The 27,724-nt window shown below is 36.8% G+C and overlaps 1 protein-coding gene and 1 long non-coding RNA gene across 7 annotated transcripts in view; one reads left to right on the plus strand and one right to left on the minus strand.

Annotated features, from left to right (window-relative positions):
- The window catches only part of CHN1 (chimerin 1), a 194,641-nt gene that overhangs the window by 153,252 nt on the left and 13,665 nt on the right, over nt 1-27,724 (minus strand). For 2 of the 6 annotated variants that reach the window (XM_041722806.1, XM_041722803.1), the window contains one exon: nt 2,335-2,408. The exons of 3 other annotated variants lie outside the window; for them this stretch is intronic. In XM_041722806.1, the coding sequence (XP_041578740.1) occupies nt 2,335-2,398 (64 nt within the window). In that variant the 5' untranslated portion in view covers nt 2,399-2,408. Of the gene's footprint in view, nt 1-2,334; nt 2,409-3,188; nt 3,197-27,724 lie in introns of those variants that run through there. One more of the 6 variants, XM_041722799.1, reaches the window with a different exon arrangement.
- On the plus strand, nt 224-26,688 carry LOC121471916. Its single transcript, XR_005982732.1, has 3 exons — nt 224-330; nt 443-584; nt 26,133-26,688. It is a non-coding gene; the product is annotated as an uncharacterized LOC121471916 (long non-coding RNA).

Genomic DNA, 27,724 nt, shown 5'->3' on the forward strand with positions numbered 1-27,724 from the left:
CTACAACTACAGTGCCCACATGTAGCTTCACCAAAGATCTCCAAAAACAAACATTTTGTAAATACAGTGTTCATCGCTTCACCATGGACCCAGAGCTTGGCCCAACCAAGGTTCCTGAATGAAATGTGAACCAAACTTGGAAACCCCTCCTTTTTATAACTCAAGTTTGGCCTCTTATTAAAGACCTAAGCGATGTTTCCTCTAACCAATTTGGCAGACCTAGCAAACAGACTGCACAAACCAAGTCTTTCTGCTTACTCAAACTTTTCACTCTACACTGGGAAACAAAAAGCTATACACAGGAACTGGGTCACTCAACTCAATTCAAAGGTAAGGACCATCTTTTTCCAACCTACTATTTTTTTGTTCTAAACAGCAAGTTATATCTCTCTGAGGTTTTCTCTTTAAAGAATCTGATAATTTCTAATACTGTTTATCCTAGCATGTTGGCACAGTAAGTCCTCAGACAGGCCCACTAAACCACATGGTTTCTGACAGAGAACTTCAAGAGAAGATTTAACTCCTGCCAAGCCTCCCAATAACATCTCAACATTCTCAAATGGCTCTCATTTGGATTTTGTTAGGTAAGCAAAATAAATTCACCTTTAATAACAGGACACATTTCCTAAAGTTCTCTACCACAAAAACAAGAATACACAATATTCAACAATACCAAAAAAGTATATCCTTCTACTTGTCTCTCTATAGCTCTCACTTCTAAAATCAGACTGCAATGAGTTAACTCTTTATGAAGTCCTTGTAATTCATCCTTAAAAGAATATACCATGTGGTATAAACATTGAACCACACATATAAAAAGAATATACCTGATTAACACTTTTCCAAATTCAACAATGGAGACTTAACCATCCAGAGCACTTGAAGTTACAGATATTAAAAATGTAATCACATGAAAACTCTTGTGTTTTCAATTTTCAGAATTTTTCAGAGCTCTTGAAGTTACAGATATTAAAAATGTAATCACATGAAAACTCTTGTGTTTTCAATTTTCAGAATTTTTGCTTTTTATAAATAGAAGTTCTGGAAAATAACCAACTGAAACTATACTTTTAGTGGGGAGCTTCCTAGACAGTCATCTATGAACCATAACTCTTGTCTCAAATGCCCTCATTTCCTTCAGTCAAAACAGTATACAGTTGACCCCTGAACAACCTGGGTTTGAACTGCACACGTCCAACCACATGTGGATTTTTAGGGGATCAATACAATATATTACTGAAAATGTATTTTCTCCTCCTTATGATTTTCTCACTAACAATTTATCTTCTTTAGCTTACTTTCTTGTAAAAATACAATATATAATACATATAATATACAAAATATTTGTTAATCAACTATGTTATTAGTAAAGCTTTATAGTTAAGTTTTGGGGGAGTCAAAAGTTACACTCGGATTTCCAACTGTGTGGAGGTGGGGGAGGTGGGCACCCCCATCTCCTCAATGTCTAAGAGTCCACTGTATATCCTCCTTGTTCTTTCCTTACAGGAAAAGTTGCAAACGATGTTTTTCCCTTTGCTATTATGCATCCTTTGAGACAATTATTCCTAACTCACATATTTCCCATAAACCAACACAGTTTTGCAGCAAAAGGAATCTATTGCCATATTCTCTGGCTTAGGAGTTGCACTAGAATGTGTTTATTAGAATGTGCATTATTTTTGGACACAGATTCATGTAAGAGTTAGGATTTCCCAATGATGAGAGTCAACATGTCATTTTGCCAGCAAGCATTGAAACAGAAACCTTTCAAGTCTTGCCTTATGTCAATGTTTTCAAGCTTCATCAAGAGGACAGGTACTCAGAACAGAGGATATACTAACCCTTAAATGAAACCCTATAGGGAAAAGAGAGATAATACTTCCATTATTAATACTTTAACATGACAGATAACTGAGATGGGAAAAGATCACAACATATCTCATCACTGATAATTTCTTAATATACTTCTTTTAAACTGGACTTCTCTTAGAAAACCAGTCATTTAAAACAAACAAAACAAAAAACAAATGAACAGTGGATTGTGAAGAACACAGAGAAATTTGCTTTAGATTTCAAGATGTGGAGCCAAATGTAGAATAAGGCAGCTCAAAGCTGTAGGAAAGGAAGCAGAATCAGATATGGAAGCAATATTGTGTTAACCACAAATGAGCAGAGTTGGATCATTCTAAGCACATGCTAACTGTCCCAAGGTATAATAAAATGCTCAGCATGTTTCAATTAAATGTGCTTTGACTGCACACATGACAGTAGAAGCTGCCAAGAAGCAAAAACACTTTTTGGAAATGAGACTTTGTGCTCTGAATTTATAGGTACCTATTTTTCCTCCTTTGAGAGCAGGACCCAGGGTATGAAAGCTCTCTCTTGTCGACAGCTGCATCCAACAAGGCCTAAAATGAACATGTAATAGACTTATTTGTCTTAAAAGTTCCTGCAGTGTGAAGATATGAAGAGCACTACCTGAAAGTATAATAACAAAGGCCCACCTTTTCTCAATTCTAAAACCCATATGCTTTGAAAAGTAAAAGTATTTTTATAACTCATTTGGCAACACACACTTGTCTGACCTGAACCTAAAAGCATTTTCATAATTCTTTATAATGCATTCAATGGCAAAAACCTCACCTGAATGGATATAAGAATATTTGCAGTCCTTACTTACTCCATTGAGTGTGACTGTTCATTTGTTTCATTGCAGAAATATCAATGGGTGATTACAGAGTGCTAATATCAGACAATGCTGGGGGGTTGGAAAATATATATACACAAAATCTATTACCTTCCTAAAATCTGAAAAATTCTGAATTCTACTGCATATCTGTTACCAGAGGTTTTGGATAAGGGCTTAGAGATGCACTACCTTTATTAATATTTATAACTGAACATGTTAAATCACACATCAGAACATGACACTGTTCTGATAGATTCTCCCCAATGGCTTCCTGTGTCACTCAGACTAAAAGCCAAACTCTTTACTAGTGCCTACAAGACTGCTACTCAAAGTGAAACACAACATTGACATCAGCTGGTAATTTGTTACAAATGCAGAACCACAAGACCCAATTCCCTTCTATAAATCAGATACTGCATTGTCAAAAGCCCCCTAGCTGATGTGCACGCCCGTGATTCAAAAGCACTGACCCCCAAGATACTAGAAGACCTGTCCTTACCTTGCAAGGTCCACCTCCTACTTATCTCCCCTCACTGCACACTCCACTCCTCCTCTCCAGTCTCTGGTTTCCTTGCCATTTATTAAACATTCAAGAAACACTTCCAGCTAACTGCTCCCTCAGACTGGAATGTTCTCCTGACTTGCTCCCTCACCTATTTCAGTTCGTTACTCAAAAGTCATCTTCTAAATGAGGCCTTCTCTTCACTCTATCTAAAATGTTCAAAATCCCCTGGCAATTCATATTCTTCTGTTTTCATTAGTTGTCATACTTTTTCTCTTTAGTACCTATCACTATCCAAAATATGAACATTTTACCAAATTATGTTGGCTTTTGTTCATCTCTTCCCATTAGAATGTAAGCTTCATGAGGGCAAAGATTCTTGTCTATTTTTCACATTGCCTGGAACAGCGATTCTCAGTGTGGTCTGTGGACTCCTGTGGATCAGTCAGACTCTTTCAGGGGGATACACAAGATCAAAACTATTTTCATAAGTATACTAAGAAGCTATTTGCTTTTCTCACTATCAGTGCAAAAGCTGCGGAGGGTAAAACTGCTGAGCTTTGGCACAAAACAATGCAGGAGCACCAAACTACAATACTGTCACTGTATTCTTCACTGCCACACATACTCATGGCTTAAAAACAAATTTAGTTTCATTTAAAAATGTCCTTGATAAAGCAGTTTAAAATGCATTAATTGTACTATATCTTGACCCTTGAGTATGTGCCTTTTTTAATATTCTGTGTGATAAAACAGGAAGCGTGTATAAGGCATATCTACAGTATGATGTCATCTTGGGAAAAAATATGTGAGATCATTTAAGTTGTGAACTGGACTAGCTGCAATTTTCAAAAACACAATTTCACTGGAAAGAATGACTGACATACTATGTCTATTCAGACCTGGATATCTGGTAGATATTTTCCTGAAAATAAACAAAGTTACCTTGTCACTTCAAGGACAGTAACTGACAATATTTATTACCAGCCATAAAATCCAAGCTTTCAAGTGAACATTAAATGTTGGAGAAAATGGGAAGCCTGGGTGGCTCAGCGGTTGAGCATCTGCCTTTCGTGATCCCGAAGTCCTGGGATTGAGTCCCACATGGGGCATCCTGCATGGAGCTTGCTTCTCCCTCTGCCTGTGTCTCTGCCTCTGTGTGTGTGTGTGTCTTTCATGAATAAATAAACACATCAAAAAAGAATTTTGGAGAAAACTGGGCAGCCCCAGTGGCCCAGTGGTTTGGCGCTGCCTTCAGCCCAGGGCGTGATCCGAAAGTCTTGGGATTGAGTCCCGTGTCGGGCATCCTGCATGGAGCTTGCTTCTCCCTTGGCCTGTGTCTCTGCCTGTCTCTCTGTGTCTCTCATGAATAAATAAATAAAATCTTAAAAAAAAAAATTGGAGAAAATTGTATCACTACCGTGAGCTTGACACTTTAATATTTAAAGACTTTTCTGATAAAATGGATAGTGATATTAAAGAATGTGATTTTTTAATATGTTGTATGGTGAAATGTGCTAACATCTGTAAGATCTGCACAGCTCATTGAGCTAATATTTAAGAAATTACAAAGGCATTATCATGCATAGGTTAAAGATCCAGTCAAAGTACAAGATAGACCAATGGGTTTTAATATAACAGCATGAAATTTTCTTTTTTTAAAAGGATTTATTTATTTATTTATGATAGACATAGAGAGAAAGAGAGAGGCGCAGAGACACAGGAGGAGGGAAAAGCAGGCTCCATGCCGGAAGCCTGACACGGGACTCGATCCCGGGACTCCAGGATCATGCCCTGGGCCAAAGGCAGGCGCTAAACCGCTGATCCACCCAGGAATCCCAATATAACAGCATGAAATTTTCAGTGATATGGTATCAGAGTCTACATTGCAACTGACCTTGAAGAAAATACCACTTGTCAAGTTTTAGTGTAGTATCAAAGAATAATCACAACTATTTCAAAAGATTACTAAAATACTTCCCTCTTTTCCAACTACATCCTTGTATAACGTCACTTTCTTCATAGACTCTAATCAAAACACATTACAAAAATTAAAAATTAAAAAAAATAAACAACACATTACAACAAATGATTGCAGATACAAGTTTTCTTCTTTTTAGCCAAACACCAAGACTTTGAAAAAATGTAAAAGAATGCCACTCTTCTACTTTAAAAATAACTATTTTCATAAAATATGTTATTTATGCTAACATGTAATAGGTTTATTATTATTTTTAAATCAAATGATAATTTTTTTAGCTTCTCCATTTTATTTTCAAATACAGTAAACAGTAATACATATAACCCACATAAACAAATGTGGGTTTGTCCTTAGGTTCCTACGTAATGTTTAAGAGTATAAACAGGTTCTGAGATTAAAAAGTTTGAGAACTACTGGCCTAAGACAATAACTAGTAGATAGCATAAATTCTGTTGCATGAACACTTTACAATGTGCTCAGTTCTTGTTAAATGTTTTGATACTTATTTCATTTATGCCTCAAAAACAACTTTATAAAGTGCTGTTACTATCACTGTTTTATAGGTAAGAAAACCAGTACTTAAGAGAGATGAAGGCATTTGCTTAAAGTCGCAAGCAGTAGAATCTGCACTTGAGCTGAGACTTTGACTCCAGATCGTATGCTCCTAGCCACTACTGATACTATTATAAAGGTATGCTAGGTTAGAAACAAGACCAACAATGCAAAGCCAAGTGACTGCACTTAAAAATATGAAGGCACTAAGAAAGAGCAAAAAAAAGAGTGGGGGGGATAAATGCATTGGGGATTGAAGGGAGACAATCTAAGGAGGTTCATGTGAAGAAAAAAGCTAAGACAACTTCTCAGAGGCAGAAGGCAAATGTTTCAGGAAATATTTCAAGGGTAGCCTACAAGGGTCAACAGCTATCACAAGCTGTTGAACAATAAAACCCTGAGATGTATATTTAGCTTCAAGACCAGCTTCTAAGGCTAATAAATCCCTTATGGTCAGATTCATTCCTGACACTATTAAAGTCCTCTTACTGCTATTGGTTTCCCTGTAGCTCAAGCTTGAGTACAACTTTCTTTTTTCTTTTTTTTAAGATTTTATTTATTTATTCATGAGAAATACAGAGAGAGAGAGAAGCAGAGACCCAAACAGAGGGAGAAGCAGGCTCCATGCAGGGAGCCTGATGTGGGACTCGATCCCAAGACTCCAGGATGACACCCTGGGCCAAAGGCAGGTGCTAAACCACTGAGCCACCCAGGGATCCCTTGAGTACAACTTTCAGTTAAATGTTAAGGATGTTCTTTGGTTGTCACATCCAAATAGAGTTTCCATTTATCAACTTTGGTTGCTGCTACCTATCAAAGTGAGCTAAATTGGCTGGCTCAGTTGGTAGAGCATGGGACTCTTGATCTCAGGGTTCCAGGGTCAAGCCCCATGTTAGGTGTTGATTACTGAAAAACAATTTTTTTTTAAGTTAAATCCATCAACTCCAAGAAGTGCCTCCCTCTCAGTCCTACAGTAGGGTGATTTCTTAAAGTTCTGTCATCTTGATTGGATTACTGACAAAAAGGGCATTTAATATCTGTATTTTACGAAGGAGTCCTGTAAGGTCAAGAACAGTAATTCTTTCCCAGCTTTGAGTTTTCCTAAGCTAAAAATTCCTGCAAGAACATGCAGATATACTTTCTACCATCTTAAAATTTCTACTTCTGTAATATTTAAACCATTAATCACTTTTGCTAGGGATGATTTAAAAAATGAGTGATCTAAGACTAGGCAGGAAAACAGAAGATGAAGTGGGTGGTGCTTGAGCAGTAGTCATGGTTCAGCAATGCAACATTCAGACAATAGCAGAGGTTAGGACAAAGAAAACAGTGAAGTCTTAGAACTGTTCTCCTCGCTCTATTGGGAGGGAGGTCATAAAGTCAGGTTAGAGTGTTCGCCTATGTATTAATGTGTTCAGTGCTGAGACCATGAAGAATTAAACTAGACAGCACTATCAGAGAGAAGGTTTGAAAATATGTTTACAATATGAACAACATGGGAAAAAATAAATTTACAAGCATATTCTCAAAATTTGAGGAGATCCTGAAAAGTTCCTAGGATGTAAGAATGTAAAATTAATTGATATTCTCTTTCTCTAGTCTTCTACCTTCATTTTATTTCAGTTGACTATAAAAAGAAAATTAAGTGGGCTTTCATAGCTTCACTAGTGATCTAGGATTATCCTAAAACTAGAATCCTTCAGTTCCTCAATCACAAATTCTTCTACATGGGACCATCAAACTAAAAGTCTAAGGTCAGAAAGAAAATACTGAATAACAGTGATTATGCTCAGTGGTATTTTCCAAAGTTGAGTGGGATGCTGTCCAATGATCACGCCTCCTTCCACCACAGCCTATGCTTCAACATATGGTATATAGAACTGTAGTGATTCAACATTTTACTGGATCATGAAACAGAAAACATGTATATGAAACACAGTTATTAGTATTTTAGATTCCACAGAGCACGGCGGACTTGCTGCATGACAGCAATGGACCAACTGATGCTGCTCAAAGCCAGATCGCAAAATACAATTTTCTTAGGAAGAGCAGAAACCAAGAACAGAAGCTGACAATATACCCACCAGAGTCTGGAAAATTAATGACTAGAAACAAAGTTGCTGGATATTTCTTTATGAGTCTCTCAAACACTCAAAAGAACAAGGATGGCTGGATGCTTCACCCTTGGGTACTCAGGAAGAAGAGGAATGATACATTGTCTGCCAGGCACCTAAGTTTCTGAAGGGACAATGAGGACCTGCCTCATTGTGCTACTAGCTTTGGCAGTACTGGTTGGTTACAAGTGTGGGCTCTGGGTGCTTGGAAACCTGCCTCTTCTACTAGTACTTACTAATTGTGAGTCTCACCCCCGGCAAATGAATACTAGCTGTCATTATTAGCAATAAACTTTTAACCTGATTCCTGAAGTATCTGACATTAAGGAAATTTCTAGGAAAAGAAATGTGGATGTCACAGTAAGATTTTCATAGATAATCTTCAGAACACATAAGATGCCATAATCGAAGTCACTACCTAACACTCCTTTCCGTCACTCTGCAATGAGCATTTCTGAAGCTACTGAGCATCTTCTACAGCATAAGTGGCTAACAGTTTAACAAAAAGTGACTATCTGATTTGGAGTCAAAGTTGTCTAATTCCATTCCAGCCAACATTTATCTGATAAGATATCAATCCCCATGCCCATGACAATCATATATTTAACAATATAGAAAATATATGCCACTATATGTATACACAATGACGATAATATCCAAGTACATAAAATCAAGCATGGGGCCCAGTGGAAAACCAGGTATTGATCAAAGCTGTATGGAGAAATGTTTGAGTTAAAGCAGCACACAGACACAGCTAGAACTCAGTGAATTCCTACCAGCTCCGATGGGAAGTGAGGACTCCTATCATGTAAACACAAAACCTAGAAATTTCTCAAGGTACCATCCTTTAAATGTCCTTAAGTAAAAAAAAATATCATGTCTTTTTTCTCCTCAATTCTCCTTCAGGATTCAGAAAGAATACTGAGCCAAAGCTCACCACACTTCACACATGAAATGTGACAGTCCAATAGTTTTACCAAAATGGAAGCCAGATAATCAGTTTATTTTAAAATATCTAAACAGAGTCTTCTTTTAACTCCAGACTTGATGCAGCTTTCTAATAAGCACTATTATTTGTTACTGAAAAGGCAGACTGAATGATTTATGTCATACAGCTGTGAACAAGCATTTTGTTTGAAATACCGTCTGCATGCTTTACTGCACTAACATTGTTAGAATGCCCTCAAGGATCCTGAATACTACGGATTGGAAAACAAAAGGTCATTGTCACTGGAAAATGAAAAAAGACTTATCTGATTCAAAGCAACATCAAGCACAGAGAAATGACAGCAATGGAAAAGCATGTGCCTTTATCAGTCTGTATGGGAGAATTATTTATCTCTAATAAGACTTAAAATTCTTGTGATATATCATAACAAAAATAAATGGTTTTTTTTACAGCTCACAAATGACAGATCAAATTGTTTTCTCATAAATTTTCAAATATTTGGTATACTTTTGAAAGTCAAAGCAAATATGCTGATAGTAAATATTTTTCCAACAATAATGAAATGCTCAAAAATAAAGGCAAAGTAATATAATTTCATTCATATCATTAATACATACACATATATGAGACTGGATTCTTTCATGCATGTTTTATACACAAAAAACAATTTCAGAAAATCTGAGTTCTTGATATAAAACATATGCTTATAATTTTAAAGAAAATTCTCTATATTTTCTATGTAAACAAGCCATAAAAAAATGATAAAAATGACAGGTAACATATTGACACAAGCTAACCTGTCCACTGCGCATTACCTGTTGTAACAAACTTGCCTCATAGATAAGGAAGAAAATTTCTGCATTTTACTGGTAAATGTAATATTTTTTGAAAGCACAAGAATGCTTTTTCTAAGAAAACCCCTGGTGGCAAACAAATGCATATTATTCACCTTACCATTTTATTCCTCTACTACTCAGCAGTAAAATGCTGATGCGATCAGAGCAAGTTAAACAAATAAATAAATAGGTTTTATATATATTTATAATATAAATACAAGTCTTTCCTCTAAAAGAAAAGGGTAGGGAAGCAGGGGAAAGAGTTCTTTTTTCATCTATTGGAGAACCCAATTTTCATTTCCGTGATTTTTTTTCTCTTTTTTTTTTAAGATTTTATTTATTTATTCATGAGAGACATACACACACAGAGAGAGGCAGAGACACAGGCAGAGGGAGAAGCAGGCTCCATGCAGGGAACCCGATGTGGGACTGGATCCTGGGTCTCCAGGATCACGCCCTGGGCCAAAGGCAGGCACTAAACCACTAAGCCACCCTTTCTCATTTTTTTTTATTTTGAAAATATCCAAATCTATAAAAAATTGAAAGAATAGTACATTCTTTACTGCATCTTTCATCTAAATTCACTGATTGTTAACCCATTTGCCCATTTGTTACTTCTATACTCTTCTCCCTATATATCCCTAAAACAATTTCAGATAAAATTTCACTCATAAATAGTTCAGCATGTTTATCCTGAAAATAAAAACATCCTCTTACACACAAATAATGCTGTTATCATACCAAAGAAAGTAACCCTTTGTAAGCTAGGAAAAACAACCATCACAACAAACAACCAAATCAACCAAAAACCAGGACCCAATTTACTATCTGGGTCCATGAAACTTTTTAATTTTTGTATATTTAGGTCATTTTATGAATAATTTACCAATTCAAGACTGAAATGATAGTGAAAAACAACATATTAGAAATTTAATGAAAATTTAACATGCAAACCCAAATTTTATTCTGCATTTTTCTGTTTTGAATATACCTTAAGCAGACATCATTCTTTGAATACAACCAATTGCTCACTGGCAGTCATACATGCACGTACATATCCATGTTAATAAATACAGAGTCCAGGTCTCAAGTACATCTCTAAAAGAATTTGTCTTATCATTGTACTGGTTCTTTTTCTGGCACTTGAATTGTCAAAATGCAGTATTTCATATTTTAAAAACATCTTCTTAATGTCCTAGTTTATAACTATTTCTGGTTTTTCCTCTTGCACCTACATCTTCAAAACATAGCACTTTTGAAAAATCAGATGGCTCATAATTTTGCTGAAGAGAGTAATCTTCTTTGCTCCATAACTGCAAAACTTTTTAGATTCATAAAAACTAATTAAATGACCAGTCCAATAAACTGATCATTCCTACACCATCTATTTCCTTCCTGTCACTTCTGTACACACACCTACCACAGGCATATGTCCATGTAAAAACTGTATTAGGTATATTTTTGTGCATAAGCCTCAGGGAAAATGAAAAAATAATGTCCATTGTCCTATTAGCAGAATGGGATGGGCCAGATTCTTGCTACAAAATGAAGCAATGAAATTCTTCCTATTGAATGACTAACTGGATATGAATACGCTATTTCCTTTTTCTTTAGATACATACTGTTCATCATCAATTCTTGAGTTTGAGAAAATGCACCTAACACTTTAGTTGGTAATTTTTTTCCATAAGGAGCCAGATATTTTCAGCTTTGCTGGCCAAACCACCTCTCTCAACTATGTAACTCTGCCTGCAGAGTGGGAAAGTAGCCCTAGACAATATATGAACAAATGGGCATGTATTTCACAATAAAACTTTACTTATGAAAACAGGTAGCAAGGGGCAGCCCAGGTGGCTCAGCGGTTTAGCACCGCCTTCAGCCAGAGTGTGATCTTGGAGACCCAGGATCAAGTCCCATGTCGGGCTCCCTGCATGGAGCCTGCTTCCCCTCTGCCTGTGTCTCTGCCTCTCTCTCTCTCTCTCTCTCTCTCTCTCTCTCTCTGCGTCTCTTGTGAATAAATAAATAAAATCTTAAAAAAAAAAAAAAAAAGAAAACAGGTAGTAAGCTGACTTGCTGACCCCGGATCTTGGATATCATCACTTGATAATTCACAATCTGAGATTTCTTCTGTATGATAAATTTAACCATCACCATTACAGTCTAGAATACTGTAGATGAGCTGTAGATGAGCTGTGGCAGAGCTCACAGACAGAGCTCATCTTCTTTCTGATTTATCTATTGCAAAATGTCTTCCTCTGTCACAATGTTTTGCTCTGCCATTATGTGCAGGAAATAGAAAAGTCTACATTTCTAATTATGTTCAATGATGTGTGTTCAATGAAGTGTATTCAATGAAATTTTAAAACAACACAACTACAAAGATAGCGTCTCCATACCTTCTTTTGTACCTTCTTAAAAGACAACACAATACTTTGGGTAGCAAAGTAAGGAAACTGGACAAAAACAAAGTAGTGAGCATGTATGCCACAACTACAGTGTTCTTCTGTTTTCTTATTAGAGGTTTTTTTTAGCATAATTGGGAATAAAGGAAAAGTAATGATGAAATAATTCCTAGAATGATAAAGTGGCAAAATGTTTTAAGATACAAAAAAAAAAAATCATAAAAACCCCTTAATGTATCTGAGATTTATATGGTGGAAGCCTGAATGGCTCAGTAGTTTATCGCCGCCTTCAGCCCAGGGCCTGATCCTGGAGACCCGGGATTCAGTCCCACCTCGGGCTCCCTGCATGGAGCCTGCTTCTCCCTCTGCCTGTGTCTCTGCCTCTCTCTCTCTCTCTCTCTCTCTCTCTCTGTCTCTCATGAATAAATAAAATCTTTTTTTAAAAAAAAAAGAAACCCCATATGGTTTCTTCTTGCAATATGGTTTGCAAGATATTGTTTTATTTTTTAAAAAGGTAAAATTTCCTTCATTCTTTAGAAAACCCCTAACAAACAGATCTTCTCAAAAAAGAAACCCCAAAATTAATATTGAATAAAAGGGACCCTGATGGTAATCAAAATTTAAACATACCATCAAATATACCCAATTACATAAAAAATGTCCTTTTTTGTTCTTTGATACAGGATCCAATTAAGGTTCACACATCGCATTTGGTTGCCTTGTCTTTAGGCAAGAACACTTCTTGCTCCTCTACCTTTTTAAAAAATCTTTCATGACAATGACATTTGTAAAAAAAAAAAAAAAATCTGTAACATTTATCTTGTAGAATGTCCTCATCCTATATTTCTGTGATTATTTCACCATGATTCAAATCAGAACCTGTTATCTAATTTTCAAGTCCCTTGTTCAAAAATTAAGAATTTTAAGATGGCAACAGCAGAGCATTAAACCAAAGGCAAGGTTCTTCTGAGTGTGGAAGAGCCATGTCCAAATATCCACAAAGCCAGCCAGTATTCAGGGAAAGCATTTCTGCAAGCCTACTACAGCAGAGATGATTTATACTCACCACTGCATCACATTAGGAGATGTAGCCATTTGATAAATATTAATTCTAGGCTTCAAATCCATCTCTCATCAGTTCTAGTTTATCATTACTTCTAGTTCTTTTTCTTACACTGGCATTTATCAAAATGCAATAAAGATTCTAGATTTCAAATACATCTTAATAAATTCTAGCTAGTGTGAAATGTAACTAATGATATACAATAATTTTAAATTGTTCTCAGCATACTATCTCTTACCTTTCCATAGTGACTACACTAATAAATTCATAAAATATAATATAAAATGGCTTTAAAATAGTCTAGAAATCAAAATGATAGCCAAACTTTTAGTGACTCAAGAGAAGAAAATCTTCATCACTTTCAAACAGATAAAATCCCATTCATCTACTCATCAAACACGTATCAAGTACCAACTACAGATGAGAGCTAGGGCTAAATTAGAAATGAATGTGAATAGAACACAATCCTATACTTGAGAATTCCATAGCCAAGGCCTGAAAAAAGACATTAAATAATCACAATGTAGTTTGAGATATGTTACCACAGAGTTGCTACTGGATACCAGGTGAGCCAATTTCAATCCCAACTTTGCCATTTACTAAATTTCATGAACGTGCAGTGTATTTTAGGATTTGGTGGGATTACAATGAAAGAGGACGAGCTCTGGAAACAAAATAATGAGAGGTATTATCAACCATAATAACTTGTTCTTGATAAATAGAATAATTATTTAATTTGATTAAATGGGAGGTATTCTGGATAATATGCTAAGTATATTATTTTAATAGAAGGCAGGAACAACCTAATAATGTCACTCAAGCTAAAATCGCAGGCCTCTCCACTCTTTTTTCTCTACAGTCAGCCCAGGAAACCTGCCCGCTAACAGGTTCTGGTCACCTGTATCCCACACGGTACACAGCAATAGTTAGGCTGTACAGGTTTAGCAAGGCACCTCTTTTTAGAGCAATTTTATGCCAAGATTTCTAATTTTGGAATGTTTGTATTCCCAGAAGATTCCAGCTCTTCCCTGGAGAAAAGGGAGGTTTCGAAAGCCCTAAGGATAGAAATGCTTCTGTATAAAAACATAACTGGGACCACTCGCACTTTTATGTTATGATGGTATTATTCTTGCTCTCCCGTGTAAGTGAACAATAAAAGCTAGTGCTCTGAAAACAAGACAGGCTGGTAACACTGACCAACACCACCTCTGCTATCTTCAGTCCATCAAGAGAGCAGGAGCACCCAACAGCAAGATTTAGAAGAAAAATAAAGTTTTCACCCTAAGTATCCATGTTCATTTTGTTTGCTTATTTACCTGAAACAAACAAATGAAAACCCTCCCAAACTCCCACACATCAGTCCAATTTCCTGCTGCTACAATTACAACTGATCAGGTTTATAAACACTGCATTTAGCCCCACTTCTCTGACATTCTGAGTTCCCAGAACATAAAAGTACCTGAAGTCCTATTTCTGCAGGTGAAATTTTACAGTATTTATTATGATTTTAATTTTAAAAAAGGCTGTTCTCAAATAGGGGCATGATTTTTTAAAGAGGATCCATAATTAAGCTTATTGTGCATTTGGAAGTACAAATGATCAGAAAAAATTTAGATAAGGTATATCCCTGGTTTTCTTTTTTTTTTTTTTTTTTTATCCCTGGTTTTCTAATGGTGATTAGGATGTTATGTTTTTCCTCAACCACAACTAATGAATCAGTCATGATTTGTACTCATCATCTCACAGGCATAAGATGTACTAAAAAATGACTTAAAAATTTTTTTAAGATTTATTTATTCATGAGAGATAACAGAGAGAGAGGCAGAGACACAGGCAGAGGGAGAAGCAGGCTCCCTGAGGGGAGCCCGATGGGGGACTCGATCCCAGGATCCCGGGATCCCGCCCTGAGCCAAGGGCAGACACTCAACTGCTGAACTACCCAGGCGTCCCTAAAAAATGATTTTTAAAATGATCAAATCGTTGTGAACAAATGAACCTAAACCTTCATATTTTTAATATACAGATACTCTTCAACATAAGATGGTTCACCTTAATGATTTTTCAACTTCACAGTGGCAGAAAGCAATCTGCATTCAGTAAAATCAAACTTTCAGATTTGAATTTGGATCTTTTCCAGGGCCAGCCAGGTGTGTAGGACCCTCTCTTGTGACGCTGCTGCACAGTGGCAGCCACAGCACCCGGTCAGCAAGCGATCAGGCCGGGCAAAGAACCAATATGCTTACAGCCATTCTGTTTCTCATTTACGGTACAGTATTCAATAAAGTACATGAGATAGTCAATATTATAAAATAGGCTTTGTGTTAGAGGATTCTATCCAACTGCAAGCAAACGTAAGTGTTCGGAGCACATTTAAGGTAAGCGAGGCAAAGCTATGACATTAAGTATGTTAGGTATACTCAGTGAATTTTCAACCTCTGATATTTTCAACTTGTGATGGGTTTATTTATTTATTTTTAAGATTTTATTTACTTATTTATGAGAGACACACACACAGAGAGAGAGAGAGAGAGAGAGAGAGAGAAGCAGAGACACAGGCAGAGGGAGAAGCAGGCTCCACGGTGGGAGCCCGACATGGGACTTGATCCCAGATCTCCAGGATCAGGCCCTGGGCTGAAGGCGGCGCTAAACCACTGAGCCACCCAGGCTGCCCAACTTGTGATGGGTTTATTGGGAACATCATCTCATCGTAAGGCAAGGAAGATCTGGATAAGAAATAGCCGCAATGCAGCTATCACTCATGTCGTGGTTTGTAATCATATAAATTTGGAAGGCAAAATTCCAAAGATATTTTGCAACTAAACAATAAATACATTTTAGCAAGTAACAATAAAGTAAGAAGCTCGACCACAAGCTAATTTTGCCAATTTTAAAACTGTTTAAAACTTCCCTAAAGGTCAGTTTAAGAATCACCTTGAATGTAAAATTTGGTCAAATTTTGTGTTTTGACTATAGTCGAATCCACATGTGGCAAAAGGAGGGAACCAAATTCGAGAAAGCTTCCATCAGCAAATGACATCCTTTCATGTGCTCAAATACCTCCTTACGCAGCTGGCTGAGGAAGAATCTGGCTCTTTAATTTCAAGTTGGAGAATTTTAATAAGTTGGTCTTTGTTCATTTACTTATAATAATAACATCTATGTAGACATGTCATTTTGCAAAGTGCTTGATGATAGAGCAAGAGTTTTGAGAACAACTAAAAAATTCATGGGCACATATCCAGAAACTGGGCTAAAAAGAAGACAGGTAACATTGTGGACGATTGTCAGCAGCAAGGGCACTGAGCACCCCAGAAGCCACTGTATCTTTCACAGAGCCACTGTCGTCCATCTCTGAAAGTATTCCTTGAACAAATATTTTTGAGAAAATAAAAGATGTTAACCTATGAATAAGTGACTTGCAGTTTTCCATACAAAAAGCAGTTTAGCTTCTCAGATGACACTTATTGAAACTGTAAGTGAAGCACAAAAACAACATCTGAGCTCCTCAGCATCCTTCCTGCCCGAACACATCTCACAAAGCAATACAAAAATTCATCCCATTTGAACATGCGTATATGAATCTAAACGCTCTTCAATTCAATGCAGTTTTCCAAAAGTGACAATTCATTTTTTTAAATATTTCATTTAAATTCAATTTGCCAACACACAGTATAACACTCAGTGCTCATCCCATCAAGCGTCCTCCTCAGTGTCCATCACCCAGTTACCCCAAGGCCCCATCCTCCTCCCCTTCAAAAGTGACAATTCAATTCATCAGCATTTTCTCCGTTAACTAAAGAAAGCACTGGTAGATGCTTCTTTTCTAATATGGAAAAACATTATATGAAAAATGGACAAATTATGGAGAATATCAAAATTCCCTAATTTTTTTTTTTTTTAAATTTTTTATTTATTTATGATAGTCACAGAGAGAGAGAGAGAGGCAGAGACACAGGCGGAGGGAGAAGCAGGCTCCATGCACCGGGAGCCTGATGTGGGATTCGATCCCGGGTCTCCAGGATCGCGCCCTGGGCCAAAGGCAGGCGCCAAACCGCTGCGCCACCCAGGGATCCCGAAATTCCCTAATTTTTAAGATAACATTTAGTTCAAAGAAATATCATGCTTTTAGTTGTATCAGTTTATGACACAGAAATGTCCCCCAGCAATCTCTAACCCCACGCATTTATCCTCCTCTGCCACTGGTGACAAGTGTGAAAACATGTGTAAGGTTACGTTGTTTGTTGTAGACTTTTCCTGTAGGCAACAGCACATAGCCTCGGTACTAGTATCTTTCATGAGTTCAAAACAGTTTTATACCATGAAATTCTGTTCTTATCATTTAAGAATGTATTTTAAAAATACAGGGGATCCCTGGGTGGCTCAGTGGTTCAGCGCCTGCCTTTAGCCCAGGGTGTGATCCTGGAGTCCTGGGATCGAGTCCTGCGTCAGGCTCCCGGTGTGGAGCCTGCTTCTCCCTCTGCCTGTGTCTCTGCCTCTCTCTATATATATCATGAATAAATAAAATCTTTAGAAAAATAAAATAAAAATACAATGTTCTCTTATAATGTTCTCTTACACACCAAAAAAAAAAAAAAAAAGTTAAAAAAAATGGGTAAAGCTAGCCCCTACTAGTAATGGAAGGATAGTGATAAACTCTGAGGAGGCCAGATGAGACAGACCAAGGCCCTCCAAAGGGGTCTATCTAGGATGCTCAGTAATGTTCATTCCTTGATAAGAGTACTAGTCACACAGGTGTCTTCATTTTGTGGTAAATTACCAAGCTTAGGACTCCTGTATTTCACTTATTTGTTTACTTATTTGTGTATTTTACTTAAACATGCCTCTGTATCTTCTATTTTTCCGTTCTGTATGTTACACTTTTAAAATGAAAAAAACCCTCTTTGCCGATGACATGATACTCTACATAGAAAACCCAAAAGCCTCCACCCCAAGATTGCTAGAACTTATACAGCAATTTGGTAGCGTGGCAGGATACAAAATCAATGCCCAGAAATCAATGGCATTTCTATACACTAACAATGAGACTGATGAAAGAGAAATTAAGGAGTCAATCCCATTTACAATTGCACCCAACAGCATAAGATACCTAGGAATAAACCTAACCAAAGAGGTAAAGGATCTATACCCTAAAAACTATAGAACACTTCTGAAAGAAATGGAGGAAGACACAAAGAGATGGAAAAATATTCCATGCTCATGGATTGGCAGAATTAATATTGTGAAAATGTCAATGGTACCCAGGGCAATTTACACATTTAATGCAATCCCTATCAAAATACCATGGACTTTCTTCAGAGAGTTAGAACAAATTATTTTAAGATTGGTGTGGAATCAGAAAAGACCCCGAATAGCCAGGGGAATTTTAAAAAAGAAAACCATAGCTGGGGGCATCACAATGCCAGATTTCAGGTTGTACTATAAAGCTGTGGTCATCAAGACAGTGTGGGTCTGGCACAAACACAGACACATAGATCAATGGAACAGAATAGAGAACCCAGAAGGGGACCCTGAACTTTATGGTCAACTAATATTCAATAAAGGAGGAAAGACTATCCACTGGAAGAAAGACAGTCTCTTCAATAAATGGTGCTGGGAAAATTGGACATCCACATGCAGAAGAATGAAACTAGACCACTCTCTTTCACCATACACAAAGATAAACTCAAAATGGATGAAAGATCTAAATGTAAGACAAGATTCCATCAAAATCCTAGAGGAGAACACAGGCAACACCCTTTTTGAACTCAGCCACAGTAACTTTTTGCAAGATACATCCACGAAGGCAAAAGAAACAAAAGCAAAAATGAACTATTGGGACTTCATCAAGATAAGAAGCTTTTGCACAGCAAAGGATACAGTCAACAAAACTAAAAGGCAACCTACAGAATGGGAGAAGATACTTGCAAATGACCTATCAGATAAAGGGCTAGTTTCCAAGATCTATAAAGAACTTATTAAACTCAACACCAAAGAAACAAACAATTCAATCATGAAATGGGCAAAAGACATGAAGAGAAATCTCACAGAGGAAGACATGGACATGGCCAACATGCACATGAGAAAATGCTCTGCATCACTTGCCATCAGGGAAATACAAATCAAAACCACAATGAGATACCACCTCACACCAGTGAGAATGGGGAAAATTAACAAGGCAGAAAACCACAAATGTTGAAGAGGATGCGGAGAAAAGGGAACCCTCCTGCACTGTTGGTGGGAATGTGAACTGGTGCAGCCACTCTGGAAAACTGTGTGGAGGTTCCTCAAAGAGTTAAAAATAGACCTGCCCTACGACCCAGCAATTGCACTGTTGGGGATTTACCCCAAAGATTCAGATGCAATGGAACGCCGGGACACCTGCACCCCGATGTTTCTAGCAGCAATGGCCACAATAGCCAAACTGTGAAAGGAGCCTCAGTGTCCATGGAAAGATGAATGGATAAAGAAGATGTGGTTTATGTATACAATGGAATATTCCTCAGCCATTAGAAACGACAAATATTCACCATTTGCTTCAACGTGGATGGAACTGGAAGGTATTATGCTGAGTGAAGTAAGTCAATTGGAGAAGGACAGTGTATGTTCTCATTCATTTGGGGAATATAAATAATAGAAAGGGAATATAAGGGAAGGGAAAAGAAATGTGTGGGAAATATCAGAAAGGGAGACAGAACATAAAGACTCCTAACTCTGGGAAACGAACTAGGGGTGATGGAAGGGGAGGAGGGCGGGGGGTGGGGGTGAATGGGTGACGGGCACTGAGGGGGGCACTTGACAGGATGAGCACTGGGTGTTATTCTGAATGTTGGTAAATTGAACACCCATAAAAAATAAATTTATTATTAAAAATAATAATAATAATAATAAAATAAAATAGAATTTCAGCAAAAATATAATAATAAAAATAAAAAATAAAAACGAAAAAAAATTCCTTGAGGAACAAATAAATACAGCTCCTTACAATTCCACTGTTCTTAGTATAATAACAGTAGTCCTACTGACCATGTATGAGGAGGGTGCAATAATTATCTCAAATAGTGTTTGTTATAGGCCAAAAAATCTCAGGGAGGTTCCACATATAAATTGAGCATTCCACAGTTAGAGAATAGAGAATAGAAGAAATAAATATATCTAAGTCTAGAATCAGACTTCAGAACTCATGCATTCAGAAAAAAAACAAGTCAATCAGCTGACCAACTGACAAGGTGAATCCTTTCCTTGACAATTACATATCTACAATGTCTAAAAATATGATGGAGAAGACCCATAAAGAACACATTCTAGTTTAAGCTATTTTCCTTTGTTCTCAAATGTGTACTATAAATCTAAAGATGGAAGAAAAGAAATCTACTGCTTTTTTTTTTCATCTTCAGATTTTTAAAAATTTAATTATAGAAAAAAACCTGATGCTTAAAAAAAAACCTACAGGCCCCAAATGAAGTCACTTGCACTAAGTACTGTCACCAAACTGAGACTCCTAACTGGAGTTTCAACCTTCCCCAAGAATGAAATCTTGATGGGTTATCAGTCTGGAATCTCCTGATCAGCACTAGTGAGGTAATCCATCTGATAACTCCTATGGCTCCCAAAGAGAGATAACCTTGCCCGAAATAATCCTCCCCCCCCACCCCCAGGTCCCTCCTGGTCCTACTCTTTCTGCCTTTAAAAATCTTTCCTCTCCTGCAGCCCTTTGGAGCTCCTTTGTATTTGCTAGACGGGATATCGATTCATGAATCTTTGAAAAAAAACAATTAGATCTTCATATGTACTCAGTTAAATTTTGTTTTTTTTAACCCTGGAAATGGGCACATTTGAAAGTGCAATCTTCATTTCATCAATGGAAAATCATAGCACTTTAAAAATAAAATCTTCAGATCTCAGTATTCAAAGATGCCAGGGGATGAATCAGCACTGTGTGCTATGTGTGCATCCGCTACATCTGCTCCTCTATTACATTTCTCTGACCGAGGTTTCTCACAAAGTTCCTTAGCTCAGAAACTAAGTTTAAATTCAATGTTCACATACATTCAATGAAAATGATTGACTTTTAAAGAGACTGTGTTTTATAAACCCATTTAAGATAGATCCTGTATCAAACAGTATGATGGGAATGAAGGCAACATGAAACTGAACACTGCACCCTTGATACAGAAAAGGGCAAGCTAACAAAGGAACAGCCTCAACGTGCAGCCTACCCACAGAACATATTATGTATGCTTAGCAGCCAGCACATACAATAATTGTTTAAAAAAAGAAAACTAGTGATTCTTTCTTCATATATAATAGATTCCTTCTTCCCAGACCTTTGTAAGAATGGTGAAAGAAATGACTACTTTCACAACCATCTAAAATATTTGGTTATAAGCTTCAATTTAATTTTTCAAAAAGTCTGACTTCATTTTCAACAGTAGGTTCCTTTTACTGTTCTTATTCCATAATGTACCTTTGACTCTAATGCTTGACCACTTTTATGATGAGGCTGAAAAAAAAAAAATCAGACCTAAACTTAATTAGCTCTAAATTTTAGTGGATACACTTTCCTTAGTCTTTTATGATATAGTTTTCATTGAAATTATGTTCGGGATTTCAGAAAACAATAAAAAAATATAAAACTTCCCTCAGCAAGAATAAATAAATAAAACTTGGGACACCTGGGTGACTCAGTGGTTGAACGTCTGCCTTTGGCTCATGTTGCGATCCCATCGTCCTGGGATCCAGTCCCACATCGGGCTCCCCACAGGGAGCCTGCTTCTCCCTCTGCCTATGTCTGTCTCTGCCTCTCTCTGTGACTCTCATGAATAAATAAATGAAAATCTTAAATAAAACTTCCCTTAGCAACCTCAACGTGATTTCAATATAATTCCCTTCCCTAACAATGATAATGTAAACAGTAACCGTGTAAAATAAAATAGTGTTAATTACATACTAAATATACAGGGGTAAAAAGGATCCATATAATGATTGGGTGAATTCCTGCTGCCCTTCATTACCGTTCCATTTATTAAATCTCATTCTTACTTAGAAATACTAAGCTATATTCCAAGTATACCTTCCTGATTTTAAACAAACAGAACAATTATTTTAGAATAATTACTAATCACCAGATCCTTATGTCAGTATTTTAAATGTTTAGAGGCTACACATATAAACTACATCTCATAAATCATATATATTCTTTAAAAATAAGTGTTTAAAGGCAAATGGAATGAAGGCAGCCTTTTTTATATTACACAGATCCCAGTGTTTCCAAAATAACCTTAAAATCTTCAATAGAGTCTTAACTCCTGTAATAAAAATGAACACTTTTCAAAATATTAAACTGAAGCTCATCAATTTTAAAGAGTCAAGCTTTCTGAAAACCTAAACTCTAACATTTAAAATAAATATTTAGATGTTCCTTCTTACATTGTTGCTGAATTTCCTTAGAGTAAGGAAAAACAGAGGAAACAGGGTGGCAAGCGCCATCTCGTGGGGTTCCTAGGAAATATTTTTACTCAGTTCCAGAAGCAAATTATTATACTTAATACAGTATTTTTGAGATCCAAAATGTTTTTATTTTTTTTTGTGTTTTTAATTTAAATCAAAGTATTCACTAATGGTTAATTTTCCAGGGTCCAAATGCCAATAACTGTAATAAAGTACATTTGTGGACATGGGGTAAGATCTTTCTTCTAAAGCACTTGATATATTTATAGCCTAACTGTCACATTTTATAACATCCTCAGGAATTAAGGCTGGAGAGATATATTTTACAATAAGGAAGCTTGACAATATATATACCAAAGGAATTAAACAAGCATCTAGGCAATGGAGAAGTCAGAATGAGTTTTCTGATTTTGTGTGGTAGCAAAGTCATAGAACAGTGGCTTGCAAAATAGAGGCCTTTTGTTGTTTATAAAAGTTAAATCAGAAAGTTAGCAAGAATTCTAAAATTCAGGGCACCTGGGTGACTCAATTGGTTAAGCTCCTGCCTTTGGCTCAGGTCATGATCCCAGGGTCCCTGGATTGAGTCAGGGAGTCTGTTTCTCTCTCTGCCCTTCCCCGCACTCATTCTCTCAATCTCTTTCTCAAATAAATATATAAAATCTTAAAAGAAATTTTACAATTCAGTGGAACTAAGAAATTCCTTGTGTGTGTGTGTATGTGAGCCATGCATGTCCGTGTGCCTTGTAAGTAAAAGTATACAAAGCAAGTTATAAGTTAAGGTTCATAGTATATGAAAAAAACGAAAACAAACCAAAGAAAGGAAAGACTAAAAGGAAAGAAAATGCCCCCAAAATCATGTTTACATGATTCTCTTTAGACTTTAGAAATAGTATTATTTCATATATTAAAGAAATAATATTAATATTCCACATGAACAAGTAGCCTGGAGTTGCCTTGCCAGTAGACCAAAGATGTGTTTTCTTTGCCCCCCAGAGTGTTTTTTTTTTAAAGGCCCAAATTAAATCCCAACATTAAAATTGGAAATTCCTCAACATCTCCTATTGTCTGCTACCTATCTGCCCACTGAGTTGTGGGCCTCAGTTTACAATTTTTTCTAACTTCCTTAATTTTCCTCCTTAATTCTTTTTCCTGGTAATCTTTTTTGGGGGGGGATGGAGGGGTAGTAAGGGCACAATGACATCCAAGGTCATGCTAGGGAACAACACCATCTGCTTAAGGACCCTTCCCCAATTTTCTATTTGAAAGGTACTTAATTCCACTCCTGCTACATTGGTTGACAATGCAGCCACACCTGGAGGTTTGTAGAATATTCATCTTTTTTTTAATGCTGTTCTGAGATACAAAACTTTGAAAGAGCTTTCTGCTTTGTGAAGAAAACCCAAGCCTACTACTGGTGGGAAGAACTAGGGAGATCTGTGTTACGGTTCAACATTTTCTTTATGGGAGGGGGGAAAAGACTAAATAAATACTTGGGGGAGACTGGGGGTGAACATGACTTTGGTAAAATCTAGGTTGATTTAAGATTTGACAGCATTTTTAATTTCTATAGCTTCCCACATCTGTTTTAATAAAATTCTCCCAGAGCATTCCATTTTGCTAGTATTGCTAATGATTTCTCTTTCTTATTTGAGTTTTATAAGTGATTATTTACAACATAACTACCATAATATATTTATCTGCCTTATGACAATATGATACATAATACTCTATAGAGGCTTTCTCAAGGACTGTGAATCTTTTTATAACTCACTGGGAAATAAAATGTGAAGCTTATTATACTTCCCCTCTTGAGTTCTTTAGAAAAGAGAAAGTATACAAAACAATAATAAATACACTGTTAAATATACCAGAGTTCACCCAAGTTTGGTGGGTTTTGGGTTTTTTTGGGTTTTTTTTTTTTTTTGTATTTTTGGTAATTAGGAAAAATTTGAGATTTTTTTGTAATTAGGAAAAGTTGGAAATAGATGTAACCTACAGAAATAGGTTTGAAATACAGAACATGACAGTTTAAAGTGGTAGACTTCATTCACTTCAGTTTATATTACCACTTCTAAGTCTGCCTTAAAATCATAAAGCTTTTAAAAAGCACTACTTGATGGTGTTTATTACTACACATTGTTGCAGATTCTCAATAAAAAATTTAGATGAAATTCACCTACGATAAATTCTTAGTCTCTTAATCTAGGTATTGTTACTTAAATGAAGCTTAATTATACTTCCATAAGCTTTCTGTTTAAATTTTAAAATAAATAAATGTCAACTTTAACAAATTTATACCTTGCCATCTAATTATAGCAGCTGAAAATACATAGTAAGCAACATATTAAAACTGCACATTCACTTTAAATGTAATTTTACTAGTGAAAAAACTACCTCAGAACAGTTCTTTTGCAAACTAATATTAATACACTTAACACATACTAATTTTCCTTCTTTCCTGGTAACAGAAAATAGCTCATTATAAGCCGAAAATATTGGATGCTTTCTATGGAGACCTTCATCAATTTTTGATTAAGTGAAAATTATTTCCAAAAATTGTTTTTCAATTTTCAAATGCCTTTGTTTTCCTAAGGTCAATTATGATACTTGAAAAACAGATGAAAGGAAAAAAAAACTGATTAGAAGAGTGAAATCAGAAGGCACCTTGAGCTGAATGAGGTCTCGCCCCAAAGGAGTAAATCCTAAAACCCGTGGGCAGTCAGTGCTCCCTCCCTCCCGACCAGGGTGGGACACTGGGATTAGGGACTCCTAGAAAACATCTAAAAGAGAGAGAGCAAGAGCTCCCCTGTCTGGAGAGACCAAGAACAGCAGGGAAGGGGGCGGCACAAGAAAGAGGCCTGGGTGCCTCCAGAGAACTGCAGAGCCATCTGTCTGAAAAATTGAGGATGACAGGCCTTTAAGTATTCTGCAAGTCTATAGCCATGTCTGTTTCCTTCCTTCTTTTTATTACTGTATCATTAATGTTCTTTTTTCTTGTTCTTTTGAAATAACTAATCCTTTTAATTTCGACTAAAAGAGTGAACGGACAAAAGTTGAGGATCATTTCTCATTCAAAAAGATAACTGAGGGGTGCCTGGGTGGCTCAGTGGTTGAGTGTCTGCCTTTGGCCAAGGGCGTGATCCCAAAGTTCCAGGATTGAGTCCCACGTCGGGCTCCCCGCAGGGAGACTGCTTCTCCCTCTGCCTGTGTCTCTGCCTCTCTCTCTCTCTCTCTCTCTCTCTCTCTGTGTGTGTGTGTGTGTGTGTGTCTCATAGATAAATAAAATCTAAAAAAAAAAATAACTGAAAGTGTCCAGTCAACTTCTAAATATTGTGGTGGATTAAAAAGAAAACAACATTTTTGTGGCTCCCATATTTAACTATTTTGCACACATATATAATGAGCATCCTTACAACATCCAAGCCTAAGAATACTAGCAATTGCCATCCAAAGACTCAAACAGGCTGCATCACCAAAAGCAACTTGTAAGAGTCGCAAAGTCAATTTCACCAATATTTTTTTTCACAATTAAATAAACTGTTGTTAGAAATATGTGAAATGTCCCATAGACTACTGACTTCCTCTTTTTGGTTTCAGCACATCTGAAAAACAATCAATAGCGTAAGCTTTCTGGTCCACTGCTTTGTGCCTTCTACTCAGTAAATTTAAAGACACTGAACGAGCCATTTTTTTAAATGGAGGACTAATATGCAAATGTCTTATGAACCTGGCTAACCCACCACCGTCTACAAGGGAGGCTCAAACAAAGAACAGCATGCCCTCACCATCTTCTTGCTAGTATCCTGAAAAGATTGAAAAAAAAAAAAATGGAGAAGAGATATCAAACCAGAAGTACCCAACATTCCTCTTACATTTAGTTTGGTCTGTCCAGAAGGTTTTGGTTTCCAGTTCAATACGGGACAGCTAGCAACATTAAAAGGACCAATTGATGAACCTGGATGAACAAGTCCTGTGTTTGCAGATCCTGTTTAGTGTTCTTTCTCAACTCTGCTTTGAAAGTTGGAAGAAGGATAAAGAGACTTTTTCTTTAAAGAATATAAAGCAGTATAAATCCAGCCAGAGGGGTACTTGGGTGGCTCAGGGGTTGAGCATCTGCCTTCAGCTCAGGTTGTAATCCCAGGGTCCCGGGATCAAGTCCTGCATCAGACTCCCCACAGGGAGCCTGCTTCTCCCTCTGCCTGTGTCTCTGCCTGTGTGTCTCTCCTGAGTAAATAAAATCTTTAAAGAAAATCCAACGAGAATTTCACCAAAAACTTTTCAAAAAAGTGACGTTGACAAAATCAACCAATCCCTAAGTAAATATGTCCTGCCCTTAACATGCAACAATACTGCAGGAATATATAAACTTATTTTGCATATAATATATATGTTGCCTCCTTTAAAGACTGAAGATAATTAGACAACAAAAACAATCTAAGACAGATTTCGAGATATGTTTGCTATTGCTAACCTGATTAACACATTGTAAAGCTATAGGAAAGAATAATGAGTGCTCTAGGTCTCTATCCTGAAAATTGTTAAACTACAGAAGTACCAGGGTGCCTGGCTGGCTCCATTGATAAAACACATGACTCTTGATATACAGGTTATGACTTGAAGCTCCACACTGGGTATAGAGATTACTTAAAAATAAAATCTTCTAAAAAAATTAAAAATAGGGATCCCTGGGTGGCGCAGCGGTTTGGCGCCTGCCTTTGGCCCAGGGCGCGATCCTGGAGATCCGGGATCGAATCCCACGTCGGGCTCCCGGTGCATGGAGCCTGCTTCTCCCTCTGCCTATGTCTCTGCCTCTCTCTCTCACTGTGTTCCTATCATAAATAAATAAAAAAAAATTAAAAAAAAAATTTAAAAATAAACTAAAGAAGTTAAGTACCATGGTTTAAGAAATATTTATTCACTTGAATATTTTTTGAGCACTTACTACATGTGAAGCACTATGCTAAGCACTGAGGACAAAGTAAGAATGAATGAGTCTTACCTGACAGAAATCATCAGCCTAGAAAGACAGAAGGATACATAACTACTGTGAAAGGAACACCCTGGCAAACACCACAGGAGATGTGCAGATAAAATGATAAAGAATTCAGAAGACAAGGGATTCATTTTGAATGGGTGGCAGGGGGCAAGGGGTACAGACTGCAGTACTGAACGGAAGGACAGAGCAAGTG

The sequence above is a fragment of the Vulpes lagopus genome, chromosome 11 (assembly GCF_018345385.1).
Source record: "Vulpes lagopus strain Blue_001 chromosome 11, ASM1834538v1, whole genome shotgun sequence".
Taxonomy (NCBI): domain Eukaryota; kingdom Metazoa; phylum Chordata; class Mammalia; order Carnivora; family Canidae; genus Vulpes; species Vulpes lagopus.